This window comes from Lepidochelys kempii, chromosome 9, assembly GCF_965140285.1.
Source record: "Lepidochelys kempii isolate rLepKem1 chromosome 9, rLepKem1.hap1, whole genome shotgun sequence".
Taxonomy (NCBI): Eukaryota; Metazoa; Chordata; order Testudines; family Cheloniidae; genus Lepidochelys; species Lepidochelys kempii.
Genome location: NC_136388.1, coordinates 58,177,376 through 58,200,363, shown reverse-complemented (window position 1 = coordinate 58,200,363; position 22,988 = coordinate 58,177,376). Strand labels below are relative to the sequence as shown.

Below are 22,988 nucleotides of genomic sequence, written 5' to 3'. Positions count from 1 at the left end.
CCCTTCAAAGGCTATTCCAGAACTTCACTCCTCTGATGGTTAGAAACCTTCATCGAATTTGAAGTCTAAACTTCCCGATGGCCAGTTTATATCCATTTGTTCTTGTGTCCACATTGGTACTGAGCTTAAATAATTCCTCTCCCTCTGGTATTTATCCCTCTGATATATTTATAGAGAGCAATCATATCTCCCCCTCAACCTTCTTTTAGTTAGGCTAAACAAGCCAAGCTCCTTGAGTCTCCTTTCATAAGACAGGTTTTCCATTCCTCGGATCATCCGAGTACCCTTCTCTGTACCTGTTCCAGTTTGAATTCGTCCTTCTTAAACATGGGAGACCAGAACTGCACACAGTATTCCAGGTGAGGTCTCACCAGTGCCTTGTATAACGGTACTAACACCTCCTTATCTCTACTGGAAATACCTCGCCTGATGCATCCCAAGACGGCATTAGTTTTTTTCACGGCCATATCACATTGCCGGCTCATAGTCATCCTGTGATCAACCAATACTCCGAGGTCCTTCTCCTCCTTTGTTACTTCTAATTGATGCGTCCCCAGCTTATAACTAAAATTCTTGTTATTAATCCCTAAATGCATGACCTTACACTTCTCACTATTAAATTTCATCCTTTTACTATTACTCCAGTTTACAAGGTCATCCAGATCCTCCTGTAGGATATCCCGGTCCTTCTCTAAATTGGCAATACCTCCCAGCTTTGTATCATCCGCAAACTTTATTAGCACACTCCCACTTTTTGTGCCAAGGTCAGTAATAAAAAGATTAAATAAGATTGGTCCCAAAACCAATCCCTGAGGAACTCCACTGGTAACCTCCCTCCAGCCTGACAGTTCACCTTTCAGTAGGACCTGCTGTAGTCTCCCTGTTAACCAATTCCTTATCCACCTTTCAATTTTCATATTGATCCCCATCTTTTCCAATTTAACTCCCCAGGTGGCCACCGTATCAAATGCCTTACTGAAATCTAGGTAAATGAGATCCACTGCATTTCCTTTGTCTAAAAAAATCTGTTACTTTCTCAAAGAAGGAGATCAGGTTGGTTTGGCACGATCTACCTTTTGTAAAACCATGTTGTATTTTGTGCCATTTACCATTGACCTCAATGTCCTTAACTACTTTCTCCTTCAACATTTTTTCCAAGACCTCGCATACTACAGTTGCCAAACTAACAGGCCTGTAGTTACCTGGATCACTTTTTTCCCCCTTTCTTAAAAATAGGAACAATGTTAGCAATTCTCTGGTGAAATGGTACAATGCCTGAGTTTACAGATTCATTAAAAATTCTTGCGAATGGGCTTGCAATTTCATGTGCCAATTCCTTTAATATTCTTGGATGAAGATTATCTGGGCTCCCCGATTTAGTCCCATTAAGCTGTTCGAGTTTCGCTTTTACCTCAGATATGGTAATATCTACCTCCAGTCGTCCCATTCCCATTTGTCATGCTACCATTATCCCTAAGATCCTCATTAAAGACTGAGGCAAGGCATTGGATCAAACTGGTGTGGGATCGCTGAGAATCAAACAAGCTTCAGTCATCAAAAGTCACAGATGATCTGGGATTTTAGATACCCCAACTTTCACCCACTCCCTCACACACTGGTGGTAGCTGTCGCCATGAACAAAGGATTTCCCCGATAAGCAGTGGGGTTGGTCTCCATGGCCCATTCATTGTTTTGCTTCCCTATTGGAACAGCAGTTGTTGGAAGGAGAGACCTGTAACTGTTGTGTATAAGCTACTCAACAGTCATCTGATGGCAATGACTAGTCTGGAAGTGTTTGGATCTGGAGCTTTGCTTTGGGTCCATCTTTATTGTGGTTACGCTATATGATGTCAGCAAGTGGTTACACTGTATGATGTCAGCATGTGAGGCTATGTTGATCACTAGAGCTAGACAGCCCTGCCTATCTGCAATAAGCCATATGTATCAATACCATAAGAGCAATGTTGGGAATACACTGTCCCCGGAATCTGCACTTCATGAACTTTCAGAGGCTGCAGAACCAGAACTTGGCTTTGAGTCCAAATTTCCTTCTTGGACCCTGAATCTATAATGGGCTGGACCAAGCCCTGGATTTGAACAGTTTTCATATCTAGATGGAATCATAATTTTGCAGCTCAGGCTAGTCTCTGCATCCTGGCTGCTTATTGCTATGAGAGAGTAAAGCACCTTGCTCTCTATGGACTGTGAGAGACTGAACTTGACCCAAGCCTTGCTTTTTTCCTTTGCAGCTGAGAGAGTAGGCAGAGACCACACCTAAATTCCCCTGGCCAACAAACCCCTCCCTTTCACAACTCACTCCAAGATTTTGACTCAGTGGATGCCTCCGAATACAAATAAACACCCTGCACCTGGAGTGCTGCAGACCAGGAAAAGTTTAAGCTTTGCTTGGCCTCCCTTTTCCCTTTGTTTTTTCCTCTCATCCTGTTGCTACTACCCAGAAGGGAGATCCCGTCACTTACGCATGTTCCCCTCTGCACTGCTCCGGTCACAATGACTCCGTCTCCTGATGTCCTCAGAAACCTTTCCAGAGGTTTGACTGAGCCAGTGGGTGCCGGTTTCCCCTCATTTTTTCCTGTGGATTAAAGCTGCTGGATGGAAGATAAATCTTTTTCTTGTCAGAAATTTATTTTTTTAATCAGAAACTCTTCTGCCTCTCCAGTATGAGGGGCACCATGCCGGGAGGAGTCCTGTGCTGCTTTCTGCTGGGTTGTTTCTTTCAGGAGAGCTTTGGAATCACCAGAAGATACTACATTGGTGCTGTGGAGACGTACTGGGACTATGTGCACAGCAGCCTGCTCTCTGTGCTGCAGGCACCAGCTGGGTAAGGCCATTTGTACTGTAAATGTTCCGACTGTCATGTGATGTCCGTAGGGAGCTCTCATCTTGGCTTTGAGGAAGGTGGCACCCTGCATCACAGAGGTGATGGTGGCCCCCAGGGAAATATGACAACTATAAAATATGTGTGTAAATGCAGCTGTATGTACATGAGTGTGTGTGCATCTGTTTGTGGGGGTATATCTGTTTGAATGTGCATGAGTGCATCTGTGCATGTGTGTTTTAATCTGAGTGTGTGCATGTGTGTGAGGGCATATTTGTGTGTGCGCATCATATTGTGTGTATGTGTGTATACATGTGGACACACAAAATCTGATTCTCCCAATGCCTTGCACATTACATCATCACTGGTGTCTATGCAAAGTGGATGTAGAATGCTCCCAGCGGTGCAGGTGAGTGGAGAATTTTGATTTACTAGAATCCTCACACTTGCTTTGCACTCCACTTTCACAGGTGTAAATCATTGGACATGGTTCAAGGCAGGGAGAATCAGGCCCACAAACTCACTCTCGCACTCACTCAGACATACACATACATTCATCCAGGCACACACACAGTGTGATTAGACATATGGGTTAATTCTGCACATGTAGCCAGCGAGAACTGCTTTGATGTTGGAGTTTTAGGTTGCGGTCATGTAGGGTAATTATTATTAACTATGACTTTAAAAACTGTGCATTTTTCCATCCCAAATCTAGTTAATTTATTTGTGACTGAGACCTTGTATGATAAGATAAGAATTGCTTCTCCGGCTGGTACCAGATGAGTAACCAGTCCCTCACCCTACCCTAAGTAGGGTTCTGATTTGCTTTTTGATGAGTTAATAGCTGTGGACTGTGCTTTCCATGTCCCAAAGGTTACAAATGATATTGTCGTGACACCTTTAGGTAAGGTTGGCCAACACTTCCCATTAGAACTGTTTTCAGTTGCTTATAATTTTGCCAAACTGTAACTGTTTGGGCTGAAGTTTTCCATGCGTGGTGTCTGCCTCAAGTGGAATATTTTTAAACATTTCAGCAGAAGTGGTTTGGCCATTTCCAAGAATGAAATTAGGGGAAAATATGTTGTTTTGTCCATGTGAATGAATTGATTGTAAGAATTTTTTTGAGAAGTTCTAGCACCCAGGTACTTTGCAGCAGGACAGGACATTTGGCGGGGGAGTTGCCCTGAACTCAGGGATGTGCCTTTTTGCTTTTCCTGGGAAAATCTGTCCAAATTTGGCCAAGTCTTTGAAAAATTGCAGTTTTCACATGTTCTGTAGAGATTTGTTAGACTTTGACAGCTAAATTATCCGACGATGCCATCTGCACTGAGCATGTTCCAACCCCTCACAACTCCTACGTGTGACTGGACTGCATATGCACCATCCCCCTCAGAGTGACTGAGCATGCTGCATCTGGGGGCTGCAGGACTCTCCCCGCAATTGCTATGCCAGGTTGGCCTGGTACCAGGCACCACAGCTGTGAGCAGGGAGGCTATGCCTCCTGTTGCCTCAGTGTTCCCCCCGCTGGCGCCCAGGCAGCATGGAGGAGGGTGTGGCCTGAATGCAGAGGGATGAGGAATTGGGGTGGAGAATGGGGGAACACAGGAAGGGGGGATTACAGGAGCCAGAAAGTGGGGAGAAGTAGTGGGAGACAGGAACAGGGGAGGGGGATTGGATTGGATAGGAGCAGAGAGAGGGGTGGGGGCAAGGAAGATAGGAGCAGATGGGGGTGTGGAGGATAGGGGGCAGAAGAGTCTCCCATCACTAAAGCACACTCCCTCCAGAACCTGGAATTGAACCCAGGAGACCTAAATCTCTCCAGTCCTCCACTCTCAGCAGATGTCTGTAAAACCCACTGGCAGAGTGTGTCTCGTCCCCCTCTGATGCCTGGTCCAGATACTCAGCCTGCTATTACTGTCAATTACTCTACTAGCTCAAGTAGCAGAGGTCTGTGCCAAGGAGCTAAAGGTCCGAACTCTGCGGCTGACCCAAACTGTGGGTCAATATGCTTTCAAGCTGTTTGCACAGTTTCTTTTAAATTGGGTCCTTGCTGCAATATAAGACTATTGCTTTTTGTCCTATCCTCAGAAGTTAACTACAACAATTTTTCTCCCTCCTCCTTGTGACAACCTTTTATGTACTTGAAAACTGTTATCATGTCCCCTCTCAGTCTTCTCTTCTCCATACTAAACAAACCCAAACTTCAAACTTTCAAACTTCCCTCATAGGTCATGTTTTCTAGAACTTTAATCAATTTTTGTTGCTCTTCTCTGGACTTTCTCCAATTTGTCCACATCTTTCCTAAAATGTGGCACCCAGAACTGGACACAATATTCCAGTTGAGGCCTAATCAGCGTGAAGTAGCATGAAAGAATTACTTCTCATGTCTTGCTTACAATATTGCTAATAAATCACTGAATGATGTTTGTTTGTTTTTTTGCAACAGCGTTACACTGTTGACTCATATTTAGCTTGTGATCCACTTTGACCCCCAGATCCCTTTCCGCAGTACTCCTTTCTAGGCAGTCATTTCCCCTTTCCCCTCAGGGGGACTGAGTCATCTACCTGCTGCCCCGACCGGGAAAACCGAGAAGTCTGCTGCTTGCCAGGAGCTAGGATTCATGATGTGACAGAAAGACTGCCGAGACTCATCAAGCCCTCGGATCGCTACTCCTTCCTGCTTCTCCACGTGGGCACCAACGATACTGCCAAGAATGACCTTGAGTGGATCACTGCAGACTATGTGGTTCTGGGAAGAAGGATAAAGGAGTTTGAGGTGCAAGTGGTCTTCTCGTCCATCCTCCCTGTGGAAGGAAAAGGCCTGGGTAGAGACCATTGAATCATGGAAGTCAATGAATGGCTACACAGGTGGTGCTGGAGAGAAGGCTTTGGATTCTTTGACCATGGGATGGTGTTCCAAGAAGGAGGAGTGCTAGGCAGAGACGAGCTCCACCTAATGAAGAGAGGGAAGAGCATCTTCACAAGCAGGCTGGTTAACCTAGTGAGGAGGGCTTTAAACTATGTTCACCGGGGGAAGGAGACCAAAGCCCTGAGGTAAGTGGGGAAGTGGGATACCGGGAGAAAGCACTAGCAGGAGCGTGTGAGAGGGGAGGGCTCCTGCCTCATACTGAGAAAGAGGGACGATCAGCGAGATATCTCAAGTGCCTATACACAAATGCACGAAGCCTGGGAAACAAGCAGGGAGAACTGGAAGTCCTGACACAGTCAAGGAATTATGATGTGATTGGAATAACAGAGACTTGGTGGGATAACTCACATGACTGGAGTACTGTCATGGATGGATATAAGCTGTTCAGGAAGGACAGGCAGGGCAGAAAAGGTGGGGGAGTTGCATTGTATGTAAGGGAGCAGTATGACTGTTCAGAGCTCCGGTAAGAAACTGCAGAAAAACCTGAGAGTCTCTGGATTAAGTTTAGAAGTGTGAGCAACAAGGGTGATGTCATGGCGGGAGTCAGCTATAGACCACCAGACCAGGGGGATGAGGTGAACGAGGCTTTCTTTTGGCAACTAATGGAAGTTACTAGATCGCAGGCCCTGGTTCTCATGGGAGACTTCAATCACCCTGATATCTGCTGGCAGAGCAATACAGCGGTGCACAGACACTCCAGGAAGTTTTTGGAAAATGTAGGGGACAATTTCCTGGTGCAAGTGCTGGAGGAACCAACTAGGGGAAGAGCTCTTCTTGACCTGCTGCTCATAAACTGGGAAGAATTAGCAGGGGAAGCAAAAGTGGATGGGAACCTGGGAGGCAGTGACCATGAGATGGTCGAGTTCAGGATCCTGACACAGAGAAGAAAGGAGAGCAGCAGAATACAGACCCTGGACTTCAGAAAAGCAGACTTTGACTCCCTCAGGGAACTGATGGGCAGTATCCCCTGGGAGAATTACATGAGGGGGAAAGGAGTCCAGGAGAGCTGGCTGTATTTTAAAGAATCCTTATTGAGGTTACAGGGACAAACCATCCCGATGTGTAAAAAGAATAGTAAGTATGGCAGGCGACCAGCTTGGCTTAACAGTGAAATCCTTGCTGATCTTAAACACAAAAAAGAAGCTTACAAGAAGTAGAAGCTTGGACAAATGACCAGGGAAGAGTATAAAAATATTGCTCGGGAATGTAGGAGTGAAATCAAGAAGGTCAAATCAAACCTGGAGGTGCAGCTAGCAAGAGATGTTAAGAGTAACAAGAAGGGCTTCTTCAGGTATGTTAGCAACAACAAGAAAGTCAAGGAACGCAAGGAACTGAATGTGGGACGCAACCTAGTGACAGAGGATGTGGAAAAAGCTAATGTACTCAATGCTTTTTTTGACTCTGTCTTCACGAACAAGGTCAGCTCCCAGACTACTGCACTGGGCAGCATAGCATGGGGAGGAGGTGACCAGCCCTCTGTGAAGAAAGAAGTGGTCCGGGACACATATAGAATCATAGAATATCAAGTCTCTTCCCTAGACTAAACAATCCCAGTTCCCTCAGCCTCTCCTCATAAATCATGTGTTCCAGTCCCCTAATCATTTTTGTTGCTCTCCGCCGGATGTTTTTTCAATTTTTCCACATCCTTCTTGTAGTGTGGGGCCCAAAACTGGACACAGCACTCCAGATGAGGCCTCACCAATGTCAAATAGAGGGAAACGATCACGTCCCTCGATCTGCTGGCAATGCCTCTACTTATACATCCCAAAATGCCATTGGCCTTCTTGGCAACAAGGGCACACTGTTGACTCATATCCAGTTTCTCATCCACTGTAACCCCTAGGTCCTTTTCTGCAGAACTGCTGCCTAGTCACTTGGTCCCTAGTCTGTAGCAATGCATGTAGCAGTGCAAGGGATTCTTCTGTCCTAAGTGCAGGACTCTATGCCATTATCTAAATCATTGATGAAGATATTGAACAGAATCAGACCCAGAACCAATCCCTGCGGGACCTCACTCATTATGCCCTTCCAGCATGACTGTGGATCACTGATAACTACTCTCTGGGAATGGTTTTCCAACCAGTTATGCACCCACCTTATAGTAACTCCATCTAGGTTGTATTTCCCTAGTTCGTTTATGCTTCTGAGAGTGCTGATTGGCAACCGATGAAGTTACCCCTTCTGGAGGCAGGATGACTGGAAGTGTTCACCAATTACACTGGTGGCTTTCATGGCCCATTTGGGGGTTTGAGTGGGTCCCTGAAGATGGGTGTGCTCTGTCCTCTCCCAGCTATGTTCCTGAAGGACTTTGATGTCTGAAACTGCTCAGATACACTAGCCTGCTGCTATCTAAACTAACTTCATCTAATGGAAACACACAGAACTTCTTATCTGTTACTTATTTCCCTTGTTTCTAATTCCTTCCCTGCATTCCAAGAGACTAAATCTATTTGGTGACTCCTGGTGAGTGACAGGCATTCCCTTTCCTGGGGTTGAGTGGAGTGGGGAACAGGGTCTCTGTGTGTCCTATCAAAGCCTTGAAAATCTCTTCTCAGCCTCCAAGCCTTTTGGCAAAGGAGGACTGGGTGGTAATTTAGGTCTTTAGTATGACAACAGTGCAGAGTGTTTACCTTGGCTGCCTCAGAACTCTGAAGAAATTAATAGATAAGGAAGCCTAACAATGCTGATGAAATGTTCCAGGCACTATCTGCCTTCACTTAGTCTGCTCTTAGGGTAAGAATTCCACTGTGATTTGATCTGATAAGAAGTCCTGGCAAAAATGCTTGGGCATCCAAACTCTTAGAATCATAGAATCATAGAATATCAGGGTTGGAAGGGACCCCAGAAGGTCATCTAGTCCAACCCCCTGCTCAAAGCAGGACCAATTCCCAGTTAAATCATCTTACTTCACCTCTGATCCAGAGCCAACCGGATTCTCCTTTGAATTTCTGGATTCTGCCCTGTTAACGATGCTTGCAGGGAATGCAAAAGGAGCATGTGTGCAGCAGCAGCATCACCATGCATAACTGACTCCCTTTGGGCACAGTATTTAAGGACCAGAATCTATGCTAGTTTCCTGCTGGTGCCATTCCTTTGGCCTAGTGGAGTGGCTGCTGTCTTACAGTAGTATACATGAGATTAGAATCAGGCCCTACAGCGCTGAATGCTTTTTCAATTGTCACCAAAACCAGATTTTCTTGGCATAAAGATTCAAATAATCTGACTCATTTCAGTGGAATGACCAAAGCCTTTTATCTCTGGGGTACCAGCTCAAATCTGGGACATATCACCCAGTGAGTGCAAAATGGTACAATCTAATGACAGTACTGTGGCTAATGTGAAATGAGTTTGGTGGTCTCAATTGCCAGTGGTCAAGGAGCAACAGAAATCACAGCTATAACTGGAACTAACTGGCCAGTTCAGTAAAGAGGCCATTGACTGAATAAACTGTGGAGACTAAATTCATCTAATTTTCTCCAATCTGTCCAGACCAGGTTACAGGCATATTGGCTGGGTGGCATGGAGATGCTTGCACTGCTGCTATCTTGTTCTGTGGATTCAGGAGACAGTCACTCATCAGTAGAGCTCGGGGAAATTTTTCAGACGTATAGTTCATTGAATGTGTCTATAATCCTGGCCCTTGCCAGTTTTCTGTGTCACTCAGTCCCCCTTCATTTCCCCTTTAGGAAAAATTAAGCCAGCTAATGTTATTACAAATGAAGTATTAGTCATAAGGGAGAGAAATCTCTTCCATTTCTTCAAGGGGAAAAATAGCAACTGGCTTGTGTTCCAAAGAAAACACCCTGCAGCAATCAGTGAGAGCATTCATTACTGGAAATGGTCTGTGGGCTGAGACTGATAAGGCATCCTCTACAATCCCTGGAGAAATTCAAAGCTTTGTTATCCTGAGAAATTTACTGGATTTCTCCTATATAATGAGTTTGTTAAGCAGCTTAAAAAAAATCAATAGTAGGTCTAGGTGGTGCAGTCAGTGTGCTAAATCATTAAAGCTGCCTTCCATCTCACAATGAGATCTCATTGCTAAGTGACCAGGGTGCAAATCCTAGTTCGGGTATAAATTAAATGAATTTCAGGACCTCACTCTAATCCCTAAGCAGAAATTCAAAAATCTATCCTGATCTCCCTGCCAGAGAGGACGAGAGCTGGAATACTGTACTGCCAAGGCACTGGACACAGGGCATGGCTATCTGGGGTGTCAAAGACTGCAATAACAGGATGCTGCAGGTCAGAAATGACGTGCATCATTAACAGACTTTGATATCTGAATACTCAGCATCTAATCTCCCTCTCCTGAGCAAGCTCATTGGGAAGCTCGCCAAAGCTCACCTCCCTATGAGAAGGTCTGACACTTTGCAACCAGTAGAGGGCAGACAACCACATATATGTGTTTTGGCAAAGTTCACCCTGTGGAACATGCAACGAAAAATTCTGTGCCTGACAGCCCCTGATTGCAAATCAACCTGTTTCTGTGCATATACTGGTCACAGGGGCTGCAGCTCCATGGCTTAGCATGTGGGGTTTGCAAGGGCTGCAGTATAACAAGGCTTGAAAGAAGTTGATCTTTCAAAAAATAATTTTGACAAATAATATCAATGTTTATTTTTAATGCATTTTTTCTATTTTTATCTATTTACATTTTCACAGGAAATTATGGGGTGAGAGTCTGGCAATAATTATTTAATGACGGTAGATGTTGAGAATAAAAAATGTTAAAGCTTTATAAACGTTAGAACACAAATTGTCAACATCATATGTCAAAATATACAAAGTAAATAGCCTTAAATGAAACTCTAATAAGTTCTCAAGCAGCATTTTTTTTACTTTGCTTATATGTACATTTTGATTATTATCAATGGAAATATTTTGGTGTTGGTTTGTGTGAGTACGTTGACATTGACATTTACTGACATTTACAGATAAAAATCTAATCCTTCCAACCCTAATTATAACCCAGTGGTAAATTCCCAGTCAAACTCATGGCACTGTACAAACATAGGAAGACAAGGGCTCTGTCCCCACAACCCTATAGTCTAATGCATGAAGGAAATCTATGATTTTAATCCACATGTCAGTCATTGTGAGGTTCTTTCTCTTTGGATGAATAAGGTACTTATGAAAAGCATTCCACAGCTGAGCAGGTGCATTATGAACTTTACTTTTCTGTAAAGCAGGAGAGACTGGCTCCTACAGATAAAAGGGTGCTAGATTAGATGGGCTAGGTGCTCTGAGCTGGTACAGTATATCTGATGTGCCTGCAGTTGAAAAGAGGTAAACATAAATGTCTGAGGAAATTGGGTCCTTGTATTATGCAGGATAATGGACCATATAGAGGATATGTTTCTTATCAAACTCTTACCACCTCAGATAGATAGATTCACATGTTCACAATCAATCGATCAATCATACTCATCAGTGGATCTTGTCAGCATGTGTGTATTGTATAAAGTGGTAAGAAGTCTCATTATGATGCATCTTAATCCAGAATGACACATCATGTTATGTTATTACAGATAACTTAGTAATAACAGTTTAAAAACTCATGCAGCGGGTATTAGGAAATTTACAGGGTGTATTAGGTTTCAGAGTAACAGCCGTGTTAGTCTGTATTCGCAAAAAGAAAAGGAGTACTTGTGGCACCTTAGAGACTAACCAATTTATTTGAGCGTAAGCTTTTGTGAGCTACAGCTCACTTCATCGGATGCATACTGTGGAAAGTACAGAAGATCTTTTCATACATGTATTAGGGCAGGTATTGACTAGAACCGACACAAGGGTGTGATATTTTGGGGATGAGGGAGGAAAGGGGTATTTATAAACACCTTATAGATGGATCTGTACAACCAGTGCTAATTTTTTCCTTCTTTAATGCAGAGATTCAGGGGTCCAAGGTCAAAAGTCACCTATGTCTGGCATTTCCACTCGGTACAAGAAGGCGGTGTTTGTGGAATATACTGATTCCTCGTTCACGCAAACTAAACCCAAACCAGCCTGGATGGGTAAAGAGAATGATTGTTATCTATAGTCTAATGATCAATAGCTTGAAATACATCTAATGGTCTTTATTTATACTAGATTGTATGGTGAGGAGAGTGGTACAGGAACCTAGACAGATATAGTTTTAACTGGGGATATACTATATCATATACTACAATGATGAAGATAGATAGATAGATAGATAGATAGATAGATAGATAGATAGATCACCTTTCATCCCAAAGACTCCCGAAGCCCCTTACAAATTATACATAGCGATCACTTCACACACCATCAAAATGCAACCATCTCTGTTGCAAAATATAGTAATGACTTGCAATGCACTGCAGCATTAGTTTTGCAACGAACCGGCAAGTTCCCGTGATGAGGCAATGGGGAAGAAATTACCCAGGGAACCAAGCTACCATCTGAACAACACAAACCTGGTACAAGGAGATGCAGTATCTTCTCAACTCAATTTTCCTTGGTCCAAGTCAACATTTATACTGTTTTATTCCTGTATAGTAACATTTCTGAACTATCACAACTTTCAGTTGCTTAAAAAGAAACAATTATTTTAAACCTTAAGATGTTTATTTCTTAGTTGAAGAATGCATTTCTTCCTCTCCAACTGATCTGGTTTTTGCTCATCCTTAGCATGATGGACAAGCTTGGCAAGAAATCTATTCACATGCCATGTCTCGCTGGGTGCAGTGTTACTATAACTGTGTTGATCACCCACTTTGTCTCCCTCTTATCTTGCTGAAGTCTTTTGGGGTCTTTTTTGACACAGTATAGGTTGAAGTCAGTGACATGTAGCCTCTAAGGTTATTAAAAGTGCTCAATAAATTGAAGCCTCTACAAGCATATTGCTAAATTATATTCCCTTTACAGCGGTGCTGATATTGCTGTTATTTTAAAGAGTGTTTTTTCTTTTAAAAAAACCCTTCAATGTTTATTTTCAGATAATTTTTTCTAGCTCCAGAGGACAAGTGGGATCTTGTTTCCTTTGGACTTGGGGGTCAAATCTTCAAAAAGCTCCAGCCCCATTTTCAGAACTGAGTTAAGCACTTAGGAGTCTAGGGGGTCTGTGCACACTGCAATCAGAGATGCGACTGCAGTACGGGTAGGCATATCCAAACTAGCTTTGGTCTAGCTAGCTCGGACACCAATAGCACTGAAGCCGCATCTGTGCGGGCTGTAAAAACCATCCTGCAACTCTGGGTATGTATTAGGCAACTAGTTGGTACTGCTGCAGCATCACTGCTGTTGGCATCCAAGCTGGCTCGATTACAGCTAGCTCAGGTATGTCTACACATGCTGCAATCACACATCCAATTGCAGTGTAGATAGACCCTAAGTCTGATTGCAAGTCTATGGGACTTAGGCTCCTAAGTCAGGTGCTTTTGAAAATTTTACCCTGCGTCTGAGCTTTATATGCTTTTTAAGGGCACAACTCCTTCAATTCCCTCTCAGAGCCACAAGGATCACCCTGAATTTGCTTTTAATTTCTCCAGTCTCCATAAACACCTCAGGATGCTGTGACATGTGCTCTGGCTCTGGAAGGCTGCACATGGCTTCCTGCCAGTGTCCTCCCCGCACACCACCTTAGTAACTAGGGAAGATTTATACCACATCATCCTAACTGACCGCTGCCTGTTGGGACAGTTTGGCTTGGGACCTGCAGAGTAACTCACATTCTGCTCATGGCATGTTCATTCATAGACTCATGAGTACTAGCCGGGATTGCCTGGCTTTGCTTCAACAGCACATTACGCCATTGTAGTAGCATCATAGAGTCCAAGACCAGAAGGGACTACCAGATCATCTAGTCTGACCTCCTGCATAGCTCAGGCCACCATCCACCCAGTACCCACACACTACACAGAATGTCCATCCAAACAACGTACAGAACCGGAGGCTGCAGGAGGGTAGCCTGTTCAATTCCGTCTGGAGAGCTCTGATGACTCCATGATGCCTCCATGATAAGATTATGACGGGTTGCATGTGATAGTAGGGACTGGACTTGTTGATTCAAGCGGTCCCTTCTCCAGTCCTAAGTTTCTAGGCCTCCCAGCGTGATGCCCCCACACCTCTGGCTATTTCTCCAGTTATCAAGTACCACACACTCCTGGGCCTCTATGGTCCCTCTCCAGGATATGATCTACTCCCCTTGTGTCTCTGTTTTTAGCTCAGCTGCTTGTGTATACAGCACTTACCCTGCACTGTTCTTGCTCTTTCAGGTCTCCTGGGCCCCACCATCCGAGCCGAAGTCTATGACATGGTCGTTGTTACCTTTAAGAATCTGGCTTCCCGCCCTTTCAGCCTCCATGCTGTGGGTGTGACATACTGGAAAGCATCAGAGGGTAGGTCTGTCCTCTTATCTCTGGCTCTGTAACAGCTGTCACAGTGCTTGTTTGCAGGAGGGCAGAGATGTGGGAGCAGGGAGCAGAAGAATATTGTGCTGCATTCAGAGCTAAATGGAAAAGCAACCTCTTTGCCCAGGTTTTCCCATCATAAACCTCATTCTCATGGGTGCATTAAAAACAAACAACAACAAAACCCCACCTTACCACCCAGCCAGATTCCTGGTGGCAGGGAAGAGGGAAAGAGAGAGAGCATTGCCATATTTTTAACTTCTGGTGGGTGTTCAGAGACCACGGTGATTAGGACCATAGGCAGGTGGGTTGGGTAGATATATGGATAGGTGATTGGATGGTTAAGGGAAATTATCACAGGATTTCTAGTGCACCAGTTTGAAATCAGTAAATGTCAAACAGAAACTGTCCATCCAGTAACAAGCTGGTTTAAACTAAACAAGTATTCAGATAATGAACTAACCCATTACTTGGCTATTTAACACTGATCTTCTGTTTGCACTAAAACTAGCTGTCAGACAGAGGTATCAGATAGTAACCAGCTTCATGAATCTGGAGAGAGGCACAGAGAATGAGATGAGCTGCGGGCTGCCCAGACTGTTTTTAAGAATGATAATAATAAAACAAAGGGCAGTTGTGTGGTGACAGGTCATTGGTGCAGTGGAGATGAGGTCATCAGTGATGAGTGGGCTGCTCTTTTGGCTTTAGGCGCAGGGTATAAGGATGAAACCAGCCAGGCTGAGAAAGAAGATGACGAGGTGGATCCTGGTAAGACCCACACATATGTTTGGGAAATCCTAGAAGACCAAGGACCAACAGAGTCTGACGCGTCATGTCTGACCTACTCCTACTTCTCTTACACTGACAGCGTGAAGGACATCAACTCTGGCTTGATCGGAGCCCTGCTTGTCTGCAGGCCAGGTGAGGGGCATGGGGAATCGGAAAAGTAAGTGGGTGATTTAATCCAATCAACCGTTTAGTATTTGGTCATGACTGAAAAGAAAACTGGAATCTTCCTTAAATTGGGTATGAAGCAAAGGCAGGACCCCTGGGAGAAACAGCATCTGTTGTGGACATACAGATTTTCTGGTTGACACATTTTCCAAAGGGTGCCTTTATCCATTCCCAATCCAGAAAGTTAACACATTTTCGAGTGCCATGCTGGAAATAACTTGGTCATCTGTTTCCCTCAAAGAATTTCTTGTATTTCCCAGAGATTCCTAAGCAGTTACTGAGGCAATGGTCTCAGGGTGTGAATGTTTGTCCACCTTTTTAGATGCTTTCACCTATGCCATGATTATTCAATGTAAGTCTAGGTATTTTTTCACACAGATAAATTGATTTTGGAAGACCAAATACAGATGGGGCCATGCCAGCATGGATTTAAAGATCACACACAGATGATGTAGGATGTGTAGTACCAAGCCAAATTTAGGATACTCTTGCCTATTCTATGCATGATCCTTTTGCCAGAATGGAGATTGACTAAAACTTCGTTCCCAGTAGTACCTGAAGTGCATAGGAGCAAAAGGTGATGCCAACTTAGCACAGATCTAGATAAGATGGGCTGTTTCAGGTGATTAAATAAAATCCTGTATGGTACAAGAGGGAGTCAGGATAGGACATATTGAACTATCCCTTCAGTACCTAGACCAGGGAGCCTTCGTGACAGCCTTTGCTTTTCCCCTAGAAGCCTTTCTCCTTAGGATCACCAGGCCACAGCACTGGCTCTTCAGATAAGGGGACTTCCTTATCACTCCATGCACTGGACAAAGACCATGAGCAATGGCAGGCAAGAATTAGGCTCCCTCCTGAGTACCCCTCCCAGATCAGCACAAACCCATGCAAGCCCTGGCAATGGCTTCGCTACCTCCAAGAGGTTGAACAAAAGGTCTCCAGGGGAAGAGAGAGATACAACACCACCCTTGCTGTTTCTTTAACAGTAGCATCATCTCTTTCTCTCCTCTTGCTTGTAGGAGCCCTGACCAAAGACGGAACCCAGGGCACATTGCAAGAATTCGTGTTGCTCTTCTCGGTGATTGATGAAGGTAAATACATGGTATGAGGGCGGCCAGATCCTGTATCCTGGCTTAGGGTAGTCAGATTCTGCTGGTTGGGAGAATTTGTGCCACATCTGGAATATTACAAACAAAGCCAGCATGGCCGAACGCACCTTAGCATAGCTGGAGTTCACGGTCTGGGTATTTCCTTCTTTGATGTATTTATTTGCTTTTAAAGGCTGGCAGAAGGTGCTGGATGGGCGGCCCTGGAGAACAAAGTCTCTTTTTTTGATTGGCTGCAGAGCTGCCTCCTGAGCTGAGTCTGAACACACTGGGTGTGTTGACACTGCAATCGGAGGTGTAACTGCAGCACATGGGATAAACCACAGCTAGCTTTGATCTAATAAGCAATGAATCCACAGCAACACAGGCTTGCTGCTTGAGCATGTACTCAGGGTCCTGAGTGAGGTTGTACAGCCCAAGCTGCTACCCTGGCAGTTGTGGATTCACTATTATTTTTACCCGAGCTAGTTAGACCAAAGCTAGTGTGGGTCTGTATCCCTACGCTGCAGCCCCACCTCTGACTGCAGTCTAAACTCCCCACTCTGCCAGAGGGGTGAGACACCAGGACTGGTATTTGAAATCTGGTCTCCTGCATCACAGCTCTGGAAGATAACCTCCACCTGGCCATGAGGTTCAGTTACTGGGACACTGGTTTTATTCTCAGAGCTGGACCCTCATGACTCTAAATCACTTGAAGATGTCCAGGTGCAAAGAATTTTTGCCAGCCCCTGCATTCCCCCTAGCATATGGAAAAAACAGCCTTCAGACAACAGGGCAGTCAAACCCATAGAGGAAATCTAGATTGTGATGAGCTTTACTGGTGCTGAGCGACCTCAACTCCTGTTGACTTCAGTGGGAATAGAGAGTACTTAGCACTTTGCAATGAAAACTGAGCACCTCTCAGGATCAGCCCCTTACTATCCCAGGCACCCCCGTATCTATCTAATCTAATTGATCTATCTATCTATCTATCTATCCCCATACAACCCCTCTATGTATGTATGTATGTATGTATGGATCTATCTATCACCATACACACCCACATATCTAATCTAATCTAATCTAATCTAATCTAATCTAATCTAATCTAATCTAATCTAATCTAATCTATCCCCATATACACTCTCTATGTATGTATATATGGATAAATCCATCCATCCATCCATCCATCCATCCATCCATCCATCCATCCATCCATCGCCATACACACCCACATATCTAATCTAATCTAATCTAATCTAATCTAATCTAATCTAATCTATCTATCCCCATGCACCCCCTCTATGTATGCCTGTATGTATCTATCCCCGTACACCCCCTCTATCTATCTATCTTAGCTAGCTAGCTAGTGCCATACACCCTTGTGATAAATGAAGTGTGAGGGGGCTCCCTTTTATGGATGCAGCCAACCAGTTAGCTATAAAATCCCTCTCGGTTGCCGTTCTCTACTTGCTTTACCTGTAAAGGATTAAAAGTCTCACTGCGATGCATAGGTAAAAGGAAGTGAGTGGGCACCTGGCCAAAAGAGCCAATGGGAAGGCTAGAACTTTTTAAAATTGAAACAAGACTCCCCTTTTATCTCTCTGTTGTTGTTCTTGGGGAGAAGCAGAGAGGGAGCAGTGATGCTGTAAGAAGCTTTGGGCCAGGTATGAAAAATCATCAGTATCATACCTAGAAGCTACTCATCTAAAACCCCAGATATGTAAGTAGATTAGGAAGTGTCTAGAAAGACGGGATTAGGTTTATCCCTTTTATTTTTTATGGCTTGTGGATTCCTCTGTGCTAACCCCACGTGTTTTTGTTTTGCTTTTAACCTTTAAGCTGGACCTCAAGAGAGCTATTTTTAATGCTTAATTCTTGTATTTGCTCTTTTTAAATCTAGCAATAGCTGGAGCTTTCAGATGTATTTTCTTTCTTTCTTTTTTAATAAAATTTACCTTTTTTAAGAACCGGTTTAGAGTTCTGTGTCTTAAGAGGTTTGTGCACATGTTGTTGTTTTTTATTAGCTGGTAGCAACAGCTGATTTTCTTTGTTTTCTTCCTCAGCTCTTCCCTGGAGGAGGGTCTGAAAGGGCTTGAGGGTACCCCACAGGAAGGAATTCCCAAGTGCACCTTCCTGGTTTATCAGAGTGGTTTTGCACTTGGGTGGTTTACCAATCCAAGGTCAGAAAAAAGCTGTAACCTTGGCAGTTTAATACAAGCCTGGAGTGGCAAGTATTAATTTTTAGCGTCCTTGTGGGCCCCCACCTTCTGCACTTGAAGTGCCAGAGTGGGGAATCAGCCTTGACAACCCTATCAAATTGAATCTAGCTATCTATCTAGTGCCATACCCCCCCCCCGGCCCCCATACACTGCCTCTATGTAATCTAAGTATCTCGCTATCTCAGGGAATTGGAATCCACACATCATCACAGTATCCAAGTGCTAAGGCCCTGACCCAGCAAAGCACTTTGGTACATGCTTAACTTTAACTTGTCCCGCTGACATCACATGCTGCAAGTCATGCATGTCCTTGAGTTGCTTTGCTGCATCAAGGCCTCACTGATTAGCACCCAGAACAACAGTGTGTAGGTGCTGTGCTGCAGTCACTCCAAATATACTGAAGGCAGAGCTCTGAAGGAGCCCTGTCCTTCACAGAAACACGCTGGACCCAGCACATCCAACCAGACAGGATAAATCAATCAGAATAAAAAATAGTGTTTGACCAGCAGCTTGATTGTGACCTGGAAAGGCCTGGCCGCATGACCTGGCGCCCCCCAGTTTAGGAGAATGAACAGTTGAGGGACTGAGTGCCAGCGTGAGGGGCTCTCACCCGAGAGCACACTGCTGCCCACTCCAGGATTCCAAGGCTCCAGACACTGAGGCCTCAGCTCTCGCAGTAGATCACACACCATGAATTTCATTTGGCTAAAAACTCTCCAGCTGAACTTCTTTGTCTCTCTCCCCAGGGAAGAGCTGGTACCCAGAGCCCAACCGCACAGGAACTCCTCGGTCCTTGGCTCAGCTGCATGCTATCAACGGCTATATCAACGGCTCTCTGCCCGGTACTGGATGCTGAGGAGTGTGGGAAGTGAAGGGAGGATGAGGGAGAAGGAGGGTCTGGGAGCAGTGCAGGAGGGAGATTGCTTAGAGTGGCACAACAGGATTATAGGGTCACCTGAAGAGAAGGGATATTTAGACTGGAAGCCAGGAAAAATTTCCTGAGGGTGAGACTAGAGGGAATGATAGCTCAGTGGTTTGAGCATTGGCCTGCTAAACCCAGGATTGTGAGTTCAATCCTTAAGGGCGCCATTTAGGATCAGGGCAAAAATTGGGGATTGGTCCTGCTTTGAGCAGGAGGTTGGACTAGATGACCTCCTGAGGTCCCTTCCAACCCTGATATTCTATGATCTGCTAGGCTGTGCATTAGCCTCCCTAGGGATCCCTTTGTCTGTCTTATTTACCCTGGGAGCTCTCCAGGGTAGGGACTGTCTCCTACTAGAGTTTGCACTGAGTGTAGCACACCGGGCCCTGCTTGTAGTCTTTCCGCATTATAGTAATGAACGGGTGGCAGTCTCAGCGCTGGGGATCTCTAACACTAGCGTAAAGGGAGCACTGAGGAAATATATCAGGGGACAATCCAGCACTGACCAGGGATGGAGTAGACAACACAGCAATATTTTACCTCGATTCCATCTTGAAGGGCCCAGTCACACTCCCATGGTAGTTAGCGGCAAAGTGCCCAGGTGTCTTTACCGATGCAGAGTCAAGAATTGTATCCCAAAAGTCTGCCTGAGGAAAAAGCAGGGGGAGAAGTGAAGAGGAACAACAACTGTTTCCAGATGGAGAGTCCTTTCCATCCCTAATTCCTACAGGACAGAACTTGAAGTTCCTAATCAGGGCCTGACCCCATCTCCCATTAAAGTCAATGGCAAAACTCCCATTCACTTCAGGATTGGTCCCTCTTTTTTTGCTCAGTCCTTGCTCCCCTGGGCCAGATTATGAGAGGTGTTGAGCATCTGCAGTTCATAGAATCATGGAATACTAGGGTTGGAAAGGACCTCAGGAGGTCATCTAATCCAACCCCCTGCTCAAAGCAGGACTAATCCCCAATTTTTGGCCCAGGTCCCTAAATGGCCCCCTCAGGGATTGAACTCACAACCCTGGATTTAGCAGGCTAATGCTCAAACCACTGAGCTATCCCTCCCCCCTGGTACCCTGTCTCCAACAGTGACCAGTACCAGCTGCTTCAAAAAAACGGTGGCCGGCAATGCATGAGCTGATCTCTGTGTGATTGCGAGGGTGGTCAGCAGGAGGGAGGAGTCAAGGAACAGCCATATGTGGTATGTTCCCCTTGCTGGACAATGTGCCATATGGTGCAAAATGAATCATAAGCAGGGCCCTATACATTTCATGATTGCAGAGTTTTCCCTTTGCTGGATAACTGCTCCAGAATGCAAATTTTCTTTAAAAGAAAAAGTGTATAGATTTTAAGGTCAGAAAGGACCATTATGATCATCTAGTCTGACCTCCTGCATAAGACCCAACAGAAGTCAGAGATCCTGGCACGACAGGTTTCCAGAGCTTAGCACCTGTATGGGTTGGCCCATTGGTGTCTCTGGGTGGAGTGGAGGCTATAACTGTGTGATTCTATGAGCTGTTCTCTCATTGGTGCATTTCCCCTCCCTTTCTGGCAGATCTCCAATTGTGCCAGAAAAGACCAGTCTATTGGCACGTCATTGGGCTGGGTACTGCCCCGGAAGTGCACTCTATTTTCTTTGAGGGCCACACATTCTTGGTGAGGAGCCACCGGCATACAACCTTAGAAATCTCACCGGCCACCTTCCTCACCGCTCAGACCATGCCCACCACCAGCGGCAGGTTCCTAATGTTTTGTCAAATCCCGGCCCACCAGCAAGGTAACATCCACCAGCCATCAGACTGGGAGGGATCAGGAGAGAGAGGATGGGCTGGAATCAGAGATGTGTGAGGTGACAAGACTCACAGCTCCCTCATGCTCAGTTAGACTCGCCTAGACCCAGTCACACCCCCTCTATTGATCTGCAAGGGGGTCTAAGGTTGATGTAATTGGCACACTGAGGAGCTGAAAGTGGGAGTGGGGCTATTTAACTTACACCTTTTCATAGGCACCAACTCTGTGAGCACTCTGGGGCTGGAGCACCCACGGAAAAAAGAAAATGGGTGCTCAGCTAGAGTGACCAGACAGCAAATGTGAAAAATTGGACAGGGGTTGGGGGATAATAGAATCCTATATAAGAAAAAGACCCAAAAATCGGGACCGTCCCTATAAAATCAGGACATCTGGTCACCCTATGCTCAGCACCCACCAGCAGCCCTGCCGATCAGCTCTTCTCCCTCCCCCCAGTGCCTCCTGCCCGCCGAGGATCAGCTGTTCAGCGGCATGCACAAGGCGTTGGGGAGGAGGGGAAAGAGTGGGGGCAGGAAGAGGCGGGGCGGAACCGGGGGAAAGAGGCGGGATGGGGGCAGGGCTTGGGGGAAGAGGTGGAGTAGAGGCTAGGCCTGGAGTGGAACAGGGTTGAGCACCCTCTAGGAACTCAGGAAGTCGGTGCCTCTGCACCTTCTTACCCCTGCCTACTGCTTTTCTTGCTACCATCCTCTCTTCCAGCCATTAGACTTGTGAGATTTGCCATCTTCGACTCCTTTAGGCCTGCGGGAAACTCAGAACTTCTGCTGTTGGTTACAAATTGATGAGTGGATGTGTAAGTCAGGAAATAAGCACATCTTAGAAGTCTAATGGGCTGTAAAATTAAAGCAGTGTCCTCTCCCTTACACTGGATAAATCAGGAGTGATTCCATGAATGCCAGTGGTATTATACCAATATAATACAGGTGTAAGAGGGAGGAGAATTACTGAGGCCCACCTGGAATTATTTAGCGTCATCTCTGAATTTGGTCCAGAATCTGTCCCAGATTTGTTTTTTCCTGTGTTATTTCAAGAAGCAAAAAGAACAACACAAATTTCTCCAGAAGTCTGCAGCAATTAATTGGAAGCTAACCCAGGCCTCAATGTAGAGTGTGTGTTATAGAGCTCCTTAAATGATCATTGGTATAATTAATTCTGTCTTTGCAGACGTAGTGGCTGTAATGCCTCTCCCATCTGGTTGCACTGGAGTCTGTTGGCTGTACATTTGTCTTATGTCATCTACGGATACATACGTATAAATCCCTGCCCTCCTCTACTAACCTATCTAATTCCTCTCCTAATCACTATCCTCATCTGTTTCTCCACATCAACCTACTTACCAAGACAGATATAATAGGGCTAGGTAGCTGTGTGTCCATCTGATGTAGAGGCAGGTAAACCGGAGATACTAGTGAAACAATATCCAGAGCTGTGAGTGAGTGAGACAGACAGACAGACATTGATGTTTCTGCCTGGCCCATTTGAATCCAGCTGGCATGGAAGCATACATCAGTGTGGAAGTCTGCCTGGAAGAGCCCAAGATGAAGATGAGGCTGGCCATAGATGCACCAGAGGAAGACTATTATGATGACAGCTATGATCTGGACAACACAGTGATTATGTTTGATGAGAGTGACTCTTCCCCCTCAATTGGCGCACGTGCTTTCGCCAAGCAGGAACCTGTGACCTGGATCCATTACATTGCAGCTGAGGAGGTGGATTGGGACTACGCCCCAATAATGCCCACTTATTTGGACAGGTGAGAGCATGTTAGCATGGCCAGGGAATGGGGCAAGTACAGGCTTGGCCAGCTGTTCCCTTTTCCCCCCTCTGAGTTTTCTTTCTCTTTCTCAAACCACCAT

General features: G+C 45.2%; 1 protein-coding gene across 2 annotated transcripts in view; it reads left to right on the top strand.

Moving 5' to 3' along the window:
• The first annotated feature begins 2,398 nt into the window (after positions 1–2,398).
• The window catches only part of F8 (coagulation factor VIII), a 77,221-nt gene continuing 56,631 nt past the window's right edge, over positions 2,399–22,988 (top strand). Inside the window, exons 1-8 of one of the 2 annotated variants that reach the window (XM_073360565.2) lie at positions 2,399–2,842; positions 11,661–11,785; positions 14,006–14,128; positions 14,849–15,061; positions 16,117–16,188; positions 19,151–19,246; positions 20,879–21,100; positions 22,618–22,885. In XM_073360565.2, the coding sequence (XP_073216666.2) occupies positions 2,682–2,842; positions 11,661–11,785; positions 14,006–14,128; positions 14,849–15,061; positions 16,117–16,188; positions 19,151–19,246; positions 20,879–21,100; positions 22,618–22,885 (1,280 nt within the window). In that variant the 5' untranslated portion in view covers positions 2,399–2,681. The remainder of the gene's footprint in view (positions 2,843–11,660; positions 11,786–14,005; positions 14,129–14,848; positions 15,062–16,116; positions 16,189–19,150; positions 19,247–20,878; positions 21,101–22,617; positions 22,886–22,988) is intronic. The other variant, XM_073360566.2, reaches the window with a different exon arrangement.